Genomic DNA, 20,033 nt, shown 5'->3' with positions numbered 1-20,033 from the left:
TACAGGGTTTGACACAAATAAACGTCTTTTCCGACTGTGGTTTTATGTGACATGAATTATGTATTAAGAAACTTTCTTCAACATCAGAAATTCATATGCTGTATATACAAGAACTTTATAATCAGTTAACTAAGTTTTTTAATAAACATATGGATAATAGATACATTATTTTAAATTGTGGACATTATTAATTTATTTATTTTAATGTATTTATATTTTAATTTATTTAATTTAGTTTTTATTTATTTATTTATTTATTTTAATTATTTTATATTATATTTATTTTTATTTATTTTTTTATGTTTTTCTATTTATTCTGTTTGTATTTTATTTTATATTTTTATGTATTTTAAATTTATTTTTATAATGAATATTATATAACTATAATCAGTTAACAGCTTAGACTGTTTTTATATATATTTTAAACTATGGATAATTATTTTTATTTTGTATTTTCTATCTATCTATCTATCTATCTATCTATCTATCTATTTTATTTTATTTATTTATAACTCAAAATGCAAACTCATTTTCCCAGAAATCTGTTACATTTTGTGGTTGATGGCCGGATATTCAAATGAATCCCATCGTCTGCAAAATAACCACCTGTTAAACTCTTTGTAAATCATCTGTTCAGCACGAAACTCTTACCAAAAAAAAAAAAAAACTGTCAAGTCATGAAATTAAAGTCATCGTGTGAATCTCAGTTTTCTTTGTTGATTTGACCTGAAAAACTTTTTTCATGAGATTTCATGAGACCTGCATGGTGTGAAGAACTGAATGAAATAGTGAAAATATGCTGAAATATTCTGTAATTTTAGATGTTAAAGTTTGTAAAATATTTGCATTGTCATTTAACAGGTGCTGTACACATAGAAGTAGCAGATGTGTGTCTTTCAAGGTACAAATGTCACCTATTAATCTTCATATCATCTGTTAATACGCGAGTCAGAAAATGTCTGTTGTACAATATTTAACCCATTGAAATCTTCATCTTTAACACATTTAATCTTGTTTATAATCTCAATGTTAATACAGCCTGTTTTCTTTTATTTCAGCTATTAAAAACACCATCCAGCAAACATGCTGCGTATGGATGGTGAGAAATTATGATTTATTTACACACACTTAAACCTGAAGCTCAAAAGTGACCCATTTCAAAAGACTTGACTTGCAGTTGATTTCAATGAAGTTTGATGTTAATTTGTTGCGAAGTTAAAATCTAATATACACAGTTAAAAAAAAAATTCTGTATGATAATTGATTATGATGGCTTGAAATGCTTCTTATGTAGGCAGCTCTCTGGGTTCAGGAACAGCGTTCATCTAACTTCAGGAAACTGAGAGATTTTGGGGATGTCTGTGAGAAAAGATGACAGTCATGAAAGACTGTGGACGTGAAACTCCTTTCAGAGAACAAACATATGATCATAAATTCACACCTTAATATATAAACCAGCATCACAACCATTCACCTATAGATATGCATATGAACGCTTTTCACATGAGAACGGCTTTGTTTCGATTGGCGTTATGACACTATATGAAACTGGCATGGTTGCTCCAAATATATATTTTTGAACATGTTTTATTCATTTCACATCTTTTAAGCCCTGCAGGAAAGTTTGTCATTTACCAGCGACCTTTGTGCAAGACTTAAATTAGACCTAAAAACATACAAAATATTGGTTTCAGTTAAATAAAATTTTTTTAATTGTATAAATTATATATATAGAATATATATAAAATATAGTCGTTTTTATATTTTTTTTATTTTTTTTTATATATATATATATATATATATATATATATATATATATATAGAATATATATAAAATATAGTCGTTTTTATATTTTTTTTATTTTTTTTATATGCGTTTATTTATGTAATTGTAATTTTAAATGCATTTTTTCCTAAAAACATGGCAGATTTGCAGAAGCAGGAAGATACGTTTATTAATAATTTTCATAACACATTTTAAAAATATGGTAATTTATGTTGCATATAGAAAGCATATTTCTATATCTGTATATGCAACTATTATATTTCTTGTTTATGATATTTCCGGCATTTAAATGCAATAGTCAGAAAATACACATGTACCATTTGTCTGATTCATTTGGACATTTCTTTGTAATTTTCCATATGTTCTGATTTTGACTCACAGACTGCATTTTTTTGCGCCTTCAGAACTTCATGGAAGCAAATTAAAAACGTCCTTTCTTCCTTTTCTACGTCTTTCATTCGGACTTTCTCACACACACGCTCACATCTGTGCAAAACTGCTGTTAGAAAGTTACATAACATGAGACAGAAATTCATTGTCTTGTGAGATTTCTCACACTTTCTTTTCCTCGTCTGAAAACAGGGAAAGTTCGATTTCACTTGTGGGATCTGAAACATGCGCCGCTTTCTTTAAGAATCACCTGATGAAGAGTTTCACAGCGTTTGTTTTCAGAAAGCGTGAATGTTTATTCTCAGAAGATGACTGCAGTCATTTCCGATTGATCTTGAACAGGACGATCCAGAGAAGAACAAGGATCTGTGCTCTTCAGGTCAAATGGTTAGGTTTCTCCTTAAATATACATCTGTGGGATTTTTTTTCACCTGTTTGATCATCCAGCAGGAGAAAATAGTGCATTTAATCACTTAATCACAGATTTAAAGGAGGAGAAAGACAAGATCTTGAAAAAAATAAAGTACTGTTTTTCAAAGAGATGCTATAGAAGAACCATTTTTGGTTCTCCAATGAACCTTTCAGTGAACGGTCCTTAGAAGAACCATTTTTTTGTTAGTACACTATTTAAAAAAGGTTCTTCGTTGGCATTGATGCTTCCATGGAACCTTTCCATTGGGGAAATTCTTGATAGTCAAACATGGGTTTTTAAAAAGAAAGAAAACCATGGTTCTAAGAACTGTTTTTTGAAAGGTTCTTTGGGGAACCAAAAATGGTTCTTCTATGGCATCGCTGCGAAAACTCCAATTTGGAACCTTTATAATTTAAGAGTGTGAGAAAAACATTCAGAAGAACCTTTTTCCACTTTAAACAACCGCTAATGGAATGCAAAGACTAAATGGACGTTAAAAGTTCCTCATGGAACATCAAACACTAAAGGTTCTTCGTTGGAATTGTTGGTTCCATAAAGAACCTATAACATCCATGGAATATTTCCATTCTACAAAATGTTCTTTATAATGGAAAAACATTCTTTGGATTATTAGAATGTTCTTCACACAAAGAAAAAAACAGGTTCTTCTAAGAATTGATCAGTTGATCAGTTCTTGGGGAACCAAAATGGTTCTTCTACGTCATCACTGTGCTGAAAACCCTCCTTTGGGACCTTCATTTTTAAGTATGCAGCTTTATTTTCATTGCAGAGCCATAGAAGAACCTTTCATTTTTAGAAGAACATTCTGAAGAACACTTTTCCACTCTAAAGAACCTTCTGTGGAATATAAAGATTCTATGGATGTTTAGAGCCATTAAAGAACCTTTAAGAGTGTTTTCTGGTTGCATTAAAACTGGAGAATCTCAAGAAAGTTCCCAAGGTTACAAAAGGAGGTTCTTTGAAGAACCAAAAATGTTCTCTTTATATTCAAGAGATTTTCATAATTTTCTTGTGTCCATCCTAATATTCCTTTTCCCTCTATTCAAGTTAGTGTACTTATCAAGTGATTAAATGCATCATTTTCAAACCAATGATTGGTTTTTCTATGACATCTCTATGAAAACCCATTTGGAAGCTGTATTTTTAAGCGAGGATCGATACATTTCCTAATTTCTGCATGTCCATCATTGCTTATGTGATTCATGTGAGCATATACATAAAACAGTCATATAGATGCCAATGGGCATTTTGGGACCTAATTTGACCTAACTCGAGCCCTGCAGGCCTGTGGCATTGATTTAAGTGCACAAACAGCAGTGTGCACTTGACCAGGTGAACCCTCAGCAGTGCACCATCAGACCTGCTGCAAACAAAGCAATTAAAATGCAACCGTTTAGCAGCAGAGCCCTTTGCCCCCCTCTGTCCTCAAATCCTGCAACAGCTGCTGCCATATTCTTTCACACATGCCAAAAAAAAACACACACAGGCTTTTCTCATTTGAACTGAAAGAAAAACCGGAAAACCAAAAGTTGCTAAAAGAGTTCAACACCTTGTCCCAAAAGCATGAAACAGTAAATGTCCTAATCAAATATGCTGTGTTAGAGGAAGCCAGAAGCTGTGTACCTCGGACAGATGTTTTCAGACCTGAGGTTGGGGTTTGGCCTTCAATCGGGCCTTTAGAGACAGATTAAACAGAATAAAAGCAAATCAGAAATCATATAATGCATGCAAGGGGATGCATTGGATGCCAGTTTGGGTTTAAAACTCAACATAGTGAAAATTATTTCATGCATTCTCATAGAAACCACAGCATGCACAATGCACAGGCCTTGCTTTAATGATTTATACAGATTGTGACAGAATCTACTAACTGCGTTCCCCCCTAAATGATTATCTACATATCCAAATATTTTAAATTAACATGTATTAAACATAGTCATATATATTTTAGCCTATATATATATATATATATAAGATATTTTTGTACATATATCATGCACATCCTAAAACCTTTCAATTTTATATTTAAAAGATAGACAAGTATTTAAAAAAAATCATACAAAAACATATAAACATACGTATTTTTGTATATAGGCCTACATTGTTATAATAAAGTTGCATATAGGCTATATATCAGCTATATCGGTCACATATATTGTTGCCATAAAAAAGTTAGGCTAATTAAAAAAATTTATAAAAATAAAAATCATAATATGCACATATAGAAATTTTACTATGGGGATTTAATATATGTTATAAATGTGTTTAAGTATGTGAAATGGCAATATGGGGTAATATATTACATTTCCAAATGGGATAAATTGTTTAAATGTGTTTTATTTAGTGTAAACAGTGCAAAAAGTGCTGAAAATCTTCAATATAGCCTATCTGGAGCACAGAGTCAATTAAATACAGAAGCAACCAGAAGTGCAAATAGCAATGGAGGAATATACAAAAGCATTCATTTAGCACAAGGTTGTGACTAACCAAGAAAAATATGGTCAATTAAAAAAAAAAAAAGGTTAAAAACCTTTTCAGGGTTTCATTTCACTTGTGCTAATAATATAGCTTGTAAATGTTGGGATTAAATTAGAAACGAATGCAAAATAGAAGCATTTCACGAGTGTTCTCAGAAATCTTTGACAGTGCACTCGTGATGTTGTGGTGCTCAGGGCGCATCTGCACATTTGCTGAGGGGTATCTAAGATCAGTGTGGGCCACCCCTATTCTAGCCCCTAACGCTAACCCTCACAGAAAAATGTCTGTAAGTCAGTTAACAAAAGCCCAATAACTAGCTTGTGCATGGAAGGATACACAACGCCCATTTACTAATATATTGTGACTTTTTTACGTTTTGAGTAATAGGGGGAATCAGAAATGAATCACTTTGGCCTCTTAGGCAACAACATTATGACTTAATGACTTGCAATGGAAAAAAAATACTGTAAGCTACCAATTTTAGTTCACAACTAAGCTTTTGTTTATTTATAAAATTTTATTAAAGAAGATTTTCCTATGTACTGTATACACCGCAAACCTTATTTTTGCACCACTGGTGGTGCTCAGGTTGCGCTGATGGCTGTTATTACATTGGAGATTGTGAAAATATCACGAAAATCCCCTTTAATTCCCCCTGCACTCTCTGCTGTACATGCACTTCAACACACAGATGTAAACATTCCTCTGTCCTGCCTGTGAATGATCGCTCTCGAGGGACGCTGAAGGGGCCAGAGGCTCGATCAGGGACGGCCCCTCGGACCCCAGCACCTGTGGACAGATGCGTTCAGCAGATGATGGTTAATGAAAGCCAGCACAGCGGCCTTGAGCCACACTCTTATCGACTCTTCCAGAGCTTTAGCTGTGCTTTCACATGCATGCATCGAAGACATTCTGATTCACGACTCAAGCGCTCCTGATACTGCAAACACAGAGCAAGAGAAACATTTTGTTCCTTCCATTTACAGTATATAAACTTACAAAAAAAATAACTGCAATGTCTGGCAGTCAAAAATAATTATAGTGTAATAATAATACTAATAATATCAATAATAATAAAAATACTACTAATTTGTATTATTATTATTATAATGATGGTGATAATAATAATTATAATATAAAATAAATTTATTTAAAAACCACATGTACCATTTGTTACCTTACATCTTTGGCGATTTTAAAGGTTTATATGAAATATTATTTCTCTATTTTTTTAGTACATAGAGTTACAGACAAATAATGATAATGCAACAAATAAGGAGGTTATGTTTTATTTTAATCAGGTTTGTTAAAAGTGTGATCGAATAATGTTAGTTACCATGTATTTGCTATAACAATGAAACTATTTGTAAAAAAAAAAAAAAAAAACAGTTATAAACAAATAATAATGCAATCCTTTAAATCTTAACCCTCGAGTGAAGCAGAATTCGGTGGATGTAAAATCACATTTTATTTAATGTGACAGAAAAAAAGTAACACCAGTGATCTATAATTAAGTAGATAAGATTAAATTGTCACATTTGACAAACATTTGGCAATCAGTGAAAGCAGTTAGTAAAAGAACATAAAGATAAACCCATAAGGAAGGTAACACCAGTGATAATTTTCATATAAAATGCATTTTACTAAATGTCTTCATGTTTTCAATCATGGTATACTCACTAAATTGAGTAGTTTAATCCATTTGTATTCTAGTTTTTTTACAGTTCCCTAACAATAAAGTGTCATACCAGTGACTTCCACTAAAGATAGAGATAAATGAGGAAATTTCTGATAACTGAAAAGAGACACACAAGGAAGTCAAATGATGTCATCAGTGTGATTTTTATATTATTTTTGTTAAACGGTAACACCAGTGACACTCCAGGGGACCACTACTTGCATTATATATTTTATAATATTTATTTGGTATTTTGTTTTGTTTTTAATGTATATATACACAGTATACATATACATATATATATATATATAAAATTTAACCCTACAGTGTTTTTCAAGTGTAATATTTCTGTAAAGGCGAGGGACAGAAAATGGACATTTCTATAGAATGACCCTGTTACAAAGTAATAATAATAATTTAATAATTTATGCATTTAGCAGACGCTTTTATCCAAAGGGACTTACAGTGCATTCAGGCTATACATTATTTTTTACCAGTATGTAGTAAATACAAAATGTTTAAAAAAAATCTAGACCAAGTGATCACTTACTGCTTTTTATTAAATGAACACACGATGTGACTGAAGAAGTGCAAAACAAGTACAGAAAGTGCATTCTGCCAACTTTTTTAGTGCATGCAATTCACAATTTTTACCGTGCAACTGGGGGCAATAATTAAACTGAGATAAGCATTTTTTTTTACAAGCTAGACACTTTACTTTAGCTATACACAAGTCTGTCAACTGTCTCTGGTTTAATAAAAATCTCTGTGGCATGAAACCATGTTCCCACTGGCACTAAAAACCATATCAGGTGGGGAGCTACTTGCTGGAACACAGGCATTTCTTAGATACTTTTGTAAATTTGGGGAAATGTACCTCATGGATGCTCTACCAACATGAGCACAAATCAGTATATATATATATATATATATATATATATATATATATATATATATATATATATATATATATATATATATATATAAATTAATACCAAAGACATATGCACTCTCTCTGTCTACATTATGAAACCGGTAAAACAAATGAAATATATTATAACAGTGAAATTAGTAATTCCAAATTGCAATCGCTTCTCTATTCAAACAACAGCGGTTGAGTAAGTGCATTTACTCAGCGATCACATCAGCAAACAACACAGTCGAGATCTCATGACAGAACACAGATTGGTTGAGTGACACTTTCATTTTGATCGCTAAACTCCAGGGTGTCTGTTTTCAGATCATCGTCGACTGCGCTTCCCCAATGAGGAGCGGTTGCCAGATTGCATAAAATAAGCGAAACACCAGGCAGTAAATGTTACTTGTAACAGCGAAGCTCTGATTCGGGGATTTTAACTCTTGATATCTGGCAACCGCACACATGGAAGCTCACCTAGTAGAAGGGCTTAGAGCAGTCCACAATAACATGTTGTCTTTTATTTTATTTATTTATTTAGTAAAATACAGAGAGGTTTTTGGTAAAGTTTTTATTTTTTTAAATACATTTTAGTCTCGTTTTTTTCGTCACCGACATTGCATGTTTTTTATAGTTATAGTTTTATTGAACACAATAAATAATCACAACAAAACAACCTCAATCACGTTTACATTTGAAGAGTTCATTTGCAAAAACAGATTAACAATTTCCAAAAATCATGTTTTTTTTTTTTTTTTTTTTTTTGCATTCCGATTAATCTCAATCAAACTGCAGTTGGGTTATTTTGATAAAAAAAAAAAAAAGACCAACAATACAGCAAAACAACACAATAGAGCACAAAAACATGAATTTTGAAAACTTTAAAAAACAATGTTATCAGTTTTTGCAAATAAACTCTTCATTTAGTCATTAGTAAGTAACTTACAAATGACAACAGAAGCAATCAAAACCAACAAAAGAGTAATAGTATGCAAGATCTGTGACAAGTCTCAGTTAGCTCAACACAGTACATGGCAAGGTTTTTGTTTTTTAAGCCAAATATCGTTAAGTATGAATGCGATTCATGCAGACGTCAATAAGCCAGGTTTAAATCATGTGTCTTGATTAAATTTGTGGAAATTTTGTGGTCTTGTTGAAGACACAGCTGCCCTTTTATTGTGATTGTACTATAATATAGCTAACCATTACATTCTGGGTGGATTTAAATTAGTATATTTTTAATATGAGCCACAAATTAATTCTTTAAGATATTATTTTTATTACGAAAAATCCAAAAACATTATCTCTTGAACGTTGTTAATTTCTTTATATATGTGCAAAATCTTTCATCCACAAGCAAAGCCAGCTTAAATCTCTTACATTTTCCTCTTTTTCTTGTTGAATTTAACTCTTTTGTTTAATCAATAATAACAACAATGCAATATTTTGATGCATTATAATTATATGAATATTATGATTATTCAAATATGTTGTCATTGTGCGTTTTTTCTAATCTCATGAAGTATGCAAACCCATTATATTTGTCTTTTTTTCCCTTTTTTTGTCATTATGATTGTTTATTATTACAGATACAACCGTCTTGTATGTAATCACACGTTCTGTAGTAATAATAACTAAAAGAAGATAAGAGGAACAGGTGCATTAACACTTCATAGCATCAGTAACTCCACAAGTATGGTTTTCCTCAGCATTTGCAATGTTTGCAATATCTGCACAATAGAGACGTCAATCAGATACTGGAAGATCTCGCCTTTGCAGAAGACTGCTGATTTTACATTCAAAAAATGTAAGCATTACAACTTAAAAATTAAGTTTACCCCAGAATGCATTGCTAGCCCACCCCAACACTTACAATAATAACAATAAATGCTGACCAATAACTAAATAGCTTATAAAAATATTGTTTTTAGTGGGGGTCCCTGTAGTAAGACCCCTGTAAGTAACTTTGCATGAAAGCATCTGCCAAATGCATAAATGTAAATGTGATTTTTGTTGTTGTTGTCACATCCTCAGTGTCTTTTGGTCTTTCTCTAGATGCTCCCGTGGCTCGGAGCTCACTGAGGATGAAGACACCACAGCAGCATCCGGTCCCTGATGAGGCAAACATACAAAAGCAATGCCATTTGATTTGTGTATTAACCCTTGCACTGTCACCTTGTCTTGCAGGTCCTGCTCCACCACAGAAGTCTTGCAGCAGAGCCACAGAAATCAAGAATCAGAAAAGCGCTGTAAAAGCTCTCCTGGATGTTTCAATCGTTTCTGTAGTGAACTCAGTGAAAGCCTTTGATGGCAGCATTTCTTCATCAGTCACTCTGCACACGTGAGTCTCATCTGTCTCATAGTTATATCAATAATAATAGAATTTCAAACGCGTTTAGGGTATTTTATCATTTTTAATTTAATTCTTTAATTTTTCTCTGTCTGGCTTGTACTTTGTTATTTGAACAATCCTTGAAACTTGGTGTTACAAGCACTTCCTGTGTATATTCACCTCTTTAATTTGAATCACATGATGTATTCCCCAACTCTAACTCGCTTTGGATAAAAGCATCTGCTAAATTAATAAATGTAAATCACACACAAATCATAATAAAGAGAGAGAGAGAGCAAGATTTTAGTCCTTTCTTTCACACACAAATCATAATAATATTATTCCAGAGTGCTTGTTACATGGTGTTCTAGTAATATAGACTACTTGATAATACTTTTTGTGCTTTTTTCAAGAGGGTCTGGCTGCAGACTTGCACTTGCACTCTCAGACACTTGCACTTCCGCTAGCGACATCACTTGCAGTCTTTATTTTATATTTTGTTCATTTAATTATGTTTGGATTCTCAACATTTTACAAACAGCAGCCAGGTTTTGAAGACAAGAAAAAAATAAACTAAATTAACGCTCTCGCCACTTGCACTCTCAGCTACCTGCTTCACTGGAGTCGAAAAATCGCGTGTTGCCAATGGAGACTGATGCTGTGGTGAAAACGATTAAAAACTATTTTAGTACCGTAACATACAGGGGTCCTGCGAGAAAAAGATGGCCCACAAATCCAATGAATGAATGCAGTGCGCAGTCTCTTATTAACCGTTTTCCTCCTGTAGAAAACATAATATGGCTTAATGTATTAAGATGCTATTAAAATATCAAATTCAATATAGTTTATTAATATGAATGAATAATTTATAAAACATGGCAAAACATGCGCAAAACACAGCATAATGTGGCATAATAATAGACTAAGATGATAAAGACCAAACTCAATATGCTCCTCTTCATTATCCTAAAAGTGAAAAAAATAATAATAATAATAATTAAAATATGCATAACTAATGTGTACAGGCAGGAGGTGAGCCCAAAATAAATGCAAATACGCAAAGTTTCGCAGAAGCGTTTTTCCATATAGAATAACTGTCTACAAACTCTCTTTTTTCACTTCTTTGTCCATTAGACACACGTGTTTTATTTAAATGATTTCTATGGGAGGAAAATGTTTAACTTTAACGCATAACGCATATGCTTTTAATATCACTTAATGCATTTCAATAATGCTATTTGTTGGTCTGTATATACTTTAAGTCAACAGGAAAGACATATAGGCTCCTGATTCTTTATAGTCCATTATATGCCACATTAAGTGTTTTGCTGTATTGAAGGACAAGTGAAAGTTTGCGCATTGTGTTTATGGCCATCTGCTTGCCTTGTAGTAAATTAAATAATAACTATATTGAATGATCTTTTAATTTCACTTTATGTACGCCTATCTTAACACATTAAGCCATATTAAGTGTTTGTTTTTTCTACGGGAGGAAATTAAAACACTTAACTTGCACGCGTTCATATTCTGCTGTTCTGAGGCCGCGGATTTGCGGGTCTTGTCAGGACACTGTACATTATAGTACTAAATGGTGGCGCTGTTTAATTACCACAGGTCTCTAGTCTCCATTGGCAACACGCATGATTTGTGTCGACTGCATTAAATTAATTTAATCCTTGTGTTAGCAAGTGGCAATTGCAAGCTTCGTAATTTAGTTTCTTTTTTCTTGTTCTTCAACACCTGGTGCTGTTGTAAAATGTTGAGAGATTCAAACAAAAAGTAATCAACAAATAGAACAAAAAAAAAAAAAAAAACTGTTAGTGATGTCACTAGCGGAAGCGCAAGTGTCTGAGAGTGCAAGTCTGAGAATGCAAGTCTAAGAATGCAAGTGCAAGTCTGCAGCCAGACCCTTCTCGCTTTTTTGCCATTTTTTGGAGCGCACTGACGTCAGTCTCCAGACCGGATGGTGGCGCTGCGGTCTCTCAGCGAGCGGGAGTGAGGAAGAGACGCGTGCTTTTTTTATTTTCATCATGGAGCCCATCGTGGTCCATGATTTCTCGGAGAAGATCCTGGAGCAGCTCGTTCACTTCCATGTGATGAAGCTTAGCGGCGGGTTTTTCCTCTGGATCGGGTCTAGTCCGGTTCTGTCCAGCCTGGCCCTGGCCATCAACAGTAAATATGTGAGTTCTGCACATGTCCACATACATAAATAATCCCCATCATAATCATACTTGTATACCATTGTGTTTACATGTCGAAACATGGTACTTTTAGGTTAGTTTGGTATGTTGTTGTTAGTGTATGTTTACTATGGTAAAGCAGTGGATGTGAGAGTTTTTGTTTATTATAATTAATTTGTTTTTGTTTATTACTTGTTGATTATTATTTATTAGTCTATATTAATATTAAAACCAAAATATTAAAATACAAATATTATTGTATTTGCAGTTTGTATTTTAATTTTTGTTTAAGTTTTAAGGATTTTTCAAGCATCTGTACTTCATCAGAGTGTTTTTCTTTAGAAAGCTTTACTTCACAACATTCCGGAGCATAATATTCTAATTTTTACTGCACTACGTTTCATATTAAATATCATTTAATACGTAATTACATTAGAAATCTAGTACTTTCTTACTTTTTACTCAAGTAAAGTAATTCAAAGTTTTACTTAAGTGCAAAAAAGTACTATATTTTTAATGCTCTTAAGTATTAAAGGTGAAAAAACAATTTATTAATGAAATGTAGTGCAGTAAAAAAAAAGTACTACATTATGCTTCGTTAAAAATTTTCCAAAGAAAAGTAAAAATACCTCACTACTGTCCACCTCTGTTTATTATATGCCTTTGTCAGTTTTATATTTAGCTGTAATGAATTTAATTTTTAGTTTTAATAATTTTAACACTTCAACAAGCAAGTTTTTTTTCCATATGATAATTATTTTAATTAATTTTATTATTTGAAATTTTATTTAATTGCCTTGAAAAAATAATGGTTTTTGTTTTAGTAAACAATAACAACAAAAGTTTCATTATTTAATTTTATGCTTTTGTGATTTTTATATTTAGCTTTAATATATTTTTTATCAGTTTAGGTTTAGTTATTTTAATACTTCAGTTTAAACCTAATTATTCCAGTTGTTTGACAAGGCAACATTTCCAATTGTTTTTAATTTTTAATGTAATATTTATATTTAGTTTTAGCTTTATTTCAATTAACAAATCAATGGACCCCTTTCACAAGACTATGATGAGGTGTTTAATGGTCATCAGCGGTTTTTATATTTTGATAAAAAAAAATTATGTAGATTTATAACACTATACTTTGTATTATATATCACCTTTGCATCAAATTACAAAAAAAGGGTGTTTCTAAAGCAGCTTCTATGGGAGGGATGATAAATTTGACATCATTCTCTCTTCTGACTGCCGTTATCAGTCTCTCAATTTTTTTCCTTTTATTAAAAGTCATGAAAACACTATAGTGGAGTTTTCCTTTTTGCTATTTGAGCAAATGGGAGTGCAAAAAATATATTTGTGTTACTCTCCCATTCACCGCTCTTCGAGTTAACCAGACTATGAAGACTTATAAAGCCGCAAATGTGAAAAAGGTCCATAGTTTTAGTTAACAGTAACAACACAAATTAAGTCATTTTTTATGTTTTTATTATATTAATATTTAGCTTTAAATTATTTCTATTTAACTTGCGTATTTTAATTATTTGCCAAGATTTTTTTTTTTTTTAAATCTAGTAGTTATATTTGATTTATTTTTTATTTCAACCAGCAAAAACAGTTTTTGATAGCTTCATATATATATATATACACTCACCTAAAGGATTATTAGGAACACTTGTTCAATTTCTCATTAATGCAATTATCTAATCAACCAATCACACTGCAGTTGCTTCAATGCATTTAGGGGAGTGGTCCTGGTCAAGACAATCTCCTGAACTCCAAACTGAATGTCAGAATGGGAAAGAAAGGTGATTTAAGCAATTTTGAGCGTGGCATGGTTGTTGGTGCCAGACGGGCCGGTCTGAGTATTTCACAATCTGCTCAGCTACTGGGATTTTCACGCACAACCATTTCTAGGGTTTACAAAGAATGGTGTGAAAAGGGAAAATCATCCAGTATGCGGCAGTCCTGTGGGTGAAAATGCCTTGTTGATGCTAGAGGTCAGAGGAGAATCGGCCAACTAATTCAAGCTGATAGAAGAGCAACTTTGACTGAAATAACCACTCATTACAACCGAGGTATGCAGCAAAGCATTTGTGAAGCCACAACACGCACAACCTTGAGGCGGATGGGCTACAACAGCAGAAGACCCCACCGGGTACCACTCATCTCCACTACAAATAGGAAAAAGAGGCTACAATTTGCAGGAGCTCACCAAAATTGGAGACTTGAAGACTGGAAAAAAATGTTGCCTGGTCTGATGAGTCTCGATTTCTGTTGAGACATTCAGATGGTAGAGTCAGAATTTGGCGTAAACAGAATGAGAACGTGGATCCATCATCCCTTGTTACCACTGTGCAGGCTGCTGGTGGTGGTGTAATGATGTGGGGGGTGTTTTCTTGGCACACTTTAGGCCCCTTAGTGCCAATTGGGCATCGCTTAAACACCACAGCCTACCTGAGCATTGTTTCTGACCATGTCCATCCCTTTATGACCACCATGTACCCATCCTCTGATGGCTACTTCCAGCAGGATAATGCACCATGTCACAAAGCTTGAATCATCTCAGACTGGTTTCTTGAACATGACAATGAGTTCACTATACAGTCACCAGATCTCAACCCAATAGAGCATCTTTGGGATGTGGTGGAACGGGAGCTTCGTGCCCTGGATGTGCATCCCACAAATCTCCCATCAACTGCAAGATGCTATCCTATCAATATGGGCCAACATTTCTAAAGAATGCTTTCAGCACCTTGTTGAATCAATGGCACGCAGAATTAAGGGGGTCAAACACAGTATTAGTATGGTGTTCCTAATAACCCTTTAGGTGAGTGTGTATATATATATATAATTTTTTTTATTTTTTTGTCTTGTTAACAATCATTTTGTTATTGTCATTGATTTAAAATACACACTACAATAATATTCTCTCGGATTAGTTCTATTTTAAAGCTGAAGGCTCACAAATGGAAGCGTTTCCTGCAGGAAGCTCATATTTTGTGTTTGTTGTTTTCTCCCAGGATTCAACGCCTCTGTCCGCTCTGGTTCTGGGTGACACGTCAGACACGACTCCAAGCTCTCTTGCACAGAGACTCAGTAAGCCCTGCTTTAACCGATCAGACCGATCGATCCTTCTGGTTCAGTCCTTTACAGATGTGTGACGTCATCAAACCTTATGTGCCAGAGTTACTAAAAAACTTGATGTTGACAAACCTAGCGTCCACCTGGTTTCTAGCATTTATTTTTCTCTTTCTTTTCAGCAAAGAAGACAAAGAAACAGGTATTTGTAAGTTACAGTTTACCCACGACGGACTCAAATCTAGCGCTGCTGGTGGAGGACAGAATCAAAAAGGAGATGGAGATTCATCCTGACAAGTTTTAAACATTTGTTGTTTTTCCTGGCACTTTTTTGTTTGCTGTTTTTGTACGTAGCTCAATAAATCCAACACAAAAATTATTCAGTTGTAACAATATTATTTTGTGTGGTACGTATCCAGTTATGAAGCGAATTTATGAAGGTTATAGCAAAGACGAACTGGACTGGTCATTTCTTTTTAAATCCAAATATTTCAGGTTTTGTAAAGTGGGATTTTAAACATTCAATTTCCAGACCTTGAAAAGTCATAGGAAGTAATTATTACAATCCTTAAAAGTTTATGCAATAAAAATAGCTTTTTCTATTCCGCATGCAATGCATAAAATGCATTTGTCACAAGGTGTGGAAACTCTGTAAGCTTGTTTCTGCCATAGGATATAAACTAAAAAAGGTACATTTATTTTTAATGCACAATTCTGAGAAAAAAAAGAAGTCAGAATTAATAGAAAAATAATGAAAAAACATTGTTAGCTATAAGTTACAACTGCAAGAAAAAACATCAGAAGTGTAATATAAAAATAAACTTTTCTTAAAATGTAAAATAATTTTTTTATTCCGTCAGAATTGTGATATAAACTTATAATATAAACAATTACGAATTTATAACGAACTAGAAATTGTGAGAAAGTCACAGTTACCTTTTTTTATTCCGTAGCAGAAACAAGCTTCCATAACCCTGTTATTAAAATATGAAAAATGAAATATACTTTATTAAAAAAAACAGTATTTATTTATAAGAGCAATGTCTTCAAATGGACTATTAACATGTATGAAACTCATTTAATGCTAATCGTCAAATACAGAAAAATACACCAATGCTTTACAATGTTTCAGTCTCCTGCGTTTGAGTGAATCTCATTAATGCCTGTCCAGGTCATGTTTCATGCCAAATTCAAAATTATTTTGTATTTTTAAAATACTTAGGATTTGATTGCATCTTGACACTTTTTATTTATAATTTTTAAATATATTTTTATTCATAATTAAGTTTTTTTCTTGTAATTTATACCTACAACGGTGCTTGACAAATTAAAAAATAAAATAAAAATTACATTAAAATAATATTTTTAGTCCTAAAAATAGGCAAAAAAATTTTTTTTAAGAAAAAATATACTTTGCCATTTGTTTTTGTTATTTTTGGGGTGAAATATGACCTGGAATTGTTGTTTATTTTGTGAGATTGACTCATATGTGCTCTTATGATGTGCTTTAATCAGTATTTTGGAGTGCTTTAGTGTTAGTCACTATTACTCCTGCCATTAGGATGTGAAATGACAACTTATATTCAGAGATAAATATATATATATATCCCAGAATCCTGTATAAACACACACAATACCTGCAATCACTGTTTAAAACTTTGAAGTGTTTCATTAACGTCCTGGTATACGTTTTTTGCTCTTAGTATGGTTTCTTATTCAGTAGTTTGAGGAGAAACAGGAGCTCTGTGATGTTCAAGTTACTCCACTGCTACTCTACACATTAATAATAATAACAATAATTGTTAAATATACATGAAAACAATCAGCAGCCCTTCTAGCGGTCGTGCTCCACGTCAGCCCGAGTTCACATTTATGAAACAAGTGAATGTCCGGGTCACATTTCACACCAAATTTAAAAATAAATTCATAAATTAAGCCTGTTTCTGCACTGTGACATTATAATCATTTTCTCCCCTCCAGCCAAATCTCATTACCACAATGCAATAAAAAATGCACATTATACTTTTTGCAGTCTTTATTATTCTAATGACTGTCATTAAATTCTCATTACTTTAATACAACAGTATTTTACTTATTAGCATTTCAAGTCTAAAAAAGGTTTCATTTTCTTGATGTAAAATACCATTTTTTTTTTTTTTTATGTATATTGTATTTCTTTTGGTTTTGATGTGAAATGTGTCCCATGACAATTTCCTGACAGGTTTCACTCCTGTAACTGTGGTTACTGAGCTTGTGAATGTTTGCATGTTAACCCTTGTACGTCCTTAGGGACTTTTAGACTTTTTCATGTTTTTTTTTTTATTATTATCATTTTTGAGTGTGTTAATGCAAACTGTAAATTTAGACAAAAATTTTTTTTTTTATTAGAATTTTAATATTTCACCATCATTTCCTTTCAGAAATCTTTTTTATACTAGGTACAACAATAGTTGCACTTGGGACCTCATTGAAGATTGTGTCCCAATTGAAACCCATTAAAACTGCAATATTTAATCCCAGAGCTATTTAAGCATAAAATCATGCGTCCTTTATTAATAGGCTTTCACTCTGTTGGCAATTTGTACTATTTTTTTAAATATTTAAATTTTTATGATTTTCCACCTGATTTTCTGCTTCTGCCTTAAAAAAAAAAAAGGATTTAAATTTGAATTGAATTTTTTACGCTGCACAAAATAATGCATCAACATTAATGCTTTTGCTAATCACTGACATTTCCAAGACTTAAAAAAAAAAATCTTTCATTAAAAAACAACAGTGGCACTACATAAACAAACTAGCATTTAAAGGGTTAAAATCATGGAAATTACTTAAGTTTTGGTAGTTTTGATCAGGACAGGGTCTATGTCAGTGAAAAGCAGAAAAAATATTAGTATATAATATTTTGACTCAGTTTTTTTTTTTTTTTTTTGTACATTTTTGTCTTTCAAGAACCTCTATGTAACTTTTTGACGCACAAGGGTTAAGAGCAGACCATTTAGTTGTGCTGTTTTTTTTTCTTTTCTTTTTTAACAGCCATCATCTGTCCAGTCGTGGTTTTACACACATTCAGTTCAGATTCATCTGGCCGACTCGTGATTGCTTTTCTAGTTTTAGTGCAAAGCAGACAGACTAAAAAAAACCTGAACATAGTGAGGTGCACACAAACAGTGAACTTCCTTCATGAAACATGAGCAAAACACATTTGTTGCGCTTAACAACCATTCCTACAAATGAGAAGAATTCGTGTTTACTAAACAATGTGTGCACATATTTTGTACACTTGTCATGAATATGGAAGCTTGTTTCCGCCAAAGGATCAAAAATGTTAAAAAATAATTGTGACTTTTTAACAGAATCGCCAGGCATAAAAAATGAGATGGTCTGCTTTATGAGATATAAACTTGTAATTATGACTTTTTATCCTGAATTGCAATTTCATCTCAAGAGTAAGACTTTAATTATGACTTTAGAATTCAGACTTTACAAACTCACAATTCTGAGTTTTTCTCATAATTGTGAGATCTAAACTCATAATTTTGACCTTTTTCTCACAATTCAGTTTTTTTTCACCACGGGTAAAAGGTAATTGCGACTTTTTAACTCAAAATTCTAACTTTTTTTTTCTCCGAATTGCAAAATTAAATCTTGTGATTCTGACTTTTCCAAGGATTATGGCGTTAAATCTTGCGATTCTGACTTTTCCCAGGATTGCGGTGTTAAATCTTGCGATTCTGACTTTTCCCAGGATTGCACCGTTAAATCTTGCGATTCTGACTTTTCCCAGGATTGCACCGTTAAATCTTGTGATTCTGACTTTTTCCAGGATTATGGCGTTAAATCTTGCGATTCTGACTTTTCCCAGGATTGCGGTGTTAAATCTTGCGATTCTGACTTTTCCCAGGATTGCACCGTTAAATCTTGTGATTCTGACTTTTTCCAGGATTATGGTGTTAAATCTTGTGATTCTGACTTTTCCCAGGATTGCGGCGTTAAATCTTGCGATTCTGACTTTTCCCAGGATTGCGGCATTAAATCTTGCAATTCTGACTTTTCCCAGGATTGCGGTGTTAAATCTTGTGATTCTGACTTTTCCCAGGATTGCGGTGTTAAATCTTGCGATTCTGACTTGTCCCAGGATTATGGCGTTAAATCTTGCGATTCTGACTTTTCCCAAGATTGCAGAGTTAAACCTTGCGATTCTGACTTTTCCCAGGATTGCATTGTTAAATCTTGCGATTCTGACTTTTCCCAAGATTGCAGAGTTAAACCTTGCGATTCTGACTTTTCCCAGGATTATGGCGTTAAATCTTGCGATTCTGACTTTTCCCAGGATTATGGCGTTAAATCTTGCGATTCTGAGTCTATATCTTGCGATTCTGACTTTTCCCAGGATTGCGATGTTAAATCTTGTGATTCTGACTTTTCCCAGGATTACGGCGTTAAATCTTGAGATTCTGAGTCTATATCTTGCGATTATGACTTTTCCCAGGATTGCGATGTTAAATCTTGTGATTCTGAGTTTATATCTTGTGATTCTGACTTTTCCCAGGATTACGGCGTTAAATCTTGCGATTATGACTTTTCCCAGGATTGCGATGTTAAATCTTGTGATTCTGAGTTTATATCTTGTGATTCTGACTTTTCCCAGGATTACGCCGTTAAATCTTGCAATTCTGACTTTTCCCAGGATTACGGTGTTAAATCTTGCGATTCTGACTTTTCCCAGGATTGCGATGTTAAATCTTGTGATTCTGACTTTTCCCAG

The 20,033-nt window shown here is 32.9% G+C and overlaps 1 protein-coding gene across 1 annotated transcript; it reads left to right on the top strand.

Moving 5' to 3' along the window:
- Positions 1–11,991: 11,991 nt before the first annotated feature.
- On the top strand, positions 11,992–15,647 carry psmg4 (proteasome (prosome, macropain) assembly chaperone 4). Its single transcript, XM_019082776.2, has 3 exons — positions 11,992–12,193; positions 15,211–15,286; positions 15,451–15,647. The coding sequence occupies exons 1-3, from the start codon at positions 12,044–12,046 to the stop codon at positions 15,570–15,572; spliced, it is 348 nt and encodes a 115-aa protein (XP_018938321.1). The 5' UTR covers positions 11,992–12,043; the 3' UTR covers positions 15,573–15,647.
- The last annotated feature ends 4,386 nt before the right edge of the window (positions 15,648–20,033 follow it).

Source organism: Cyprinus carpio, chromosome B20 (genome assembly GCF_018340385.1).
Source record: "Cyprinus carpio isolate SPL01 chromosome B20, ASM1834038v1, whole genome shotgun sequence".
Taxonomy (NCBI): Eukaryota; Metazoa; Chordata; class Actinopteri; order Cypriniformes; family Cyprinidae; genus Cyprinus; species Cyprinus carpio.
This window is presented reverse-complemented; position numbering and strand designations above follow the sequence as displayed.

Coding starts and splice junctions, on each gene's coding strand:
- psmg4 (XM_019082776.2), top strand. CDS start 12,044: ATGGAGCCCATCGTGGTCCATGATTTCTCGGAGAAGATCCTGGAGCAG. Junction 12,194..15,210: donor TGGCCATCAACAGTAAATAT/GTGAGTTCTGCA, acceptor GTTTTCTCCCAG/GATTCAACGCCTCTGTCCGC. Junction 15,287..15,450: donor CTCTCTTGCACAGAGACTCA/GTAAGCCCTGCT, acceptor CTTTCTTTTCAG/CAAAGAAGACAAAGAAACAG.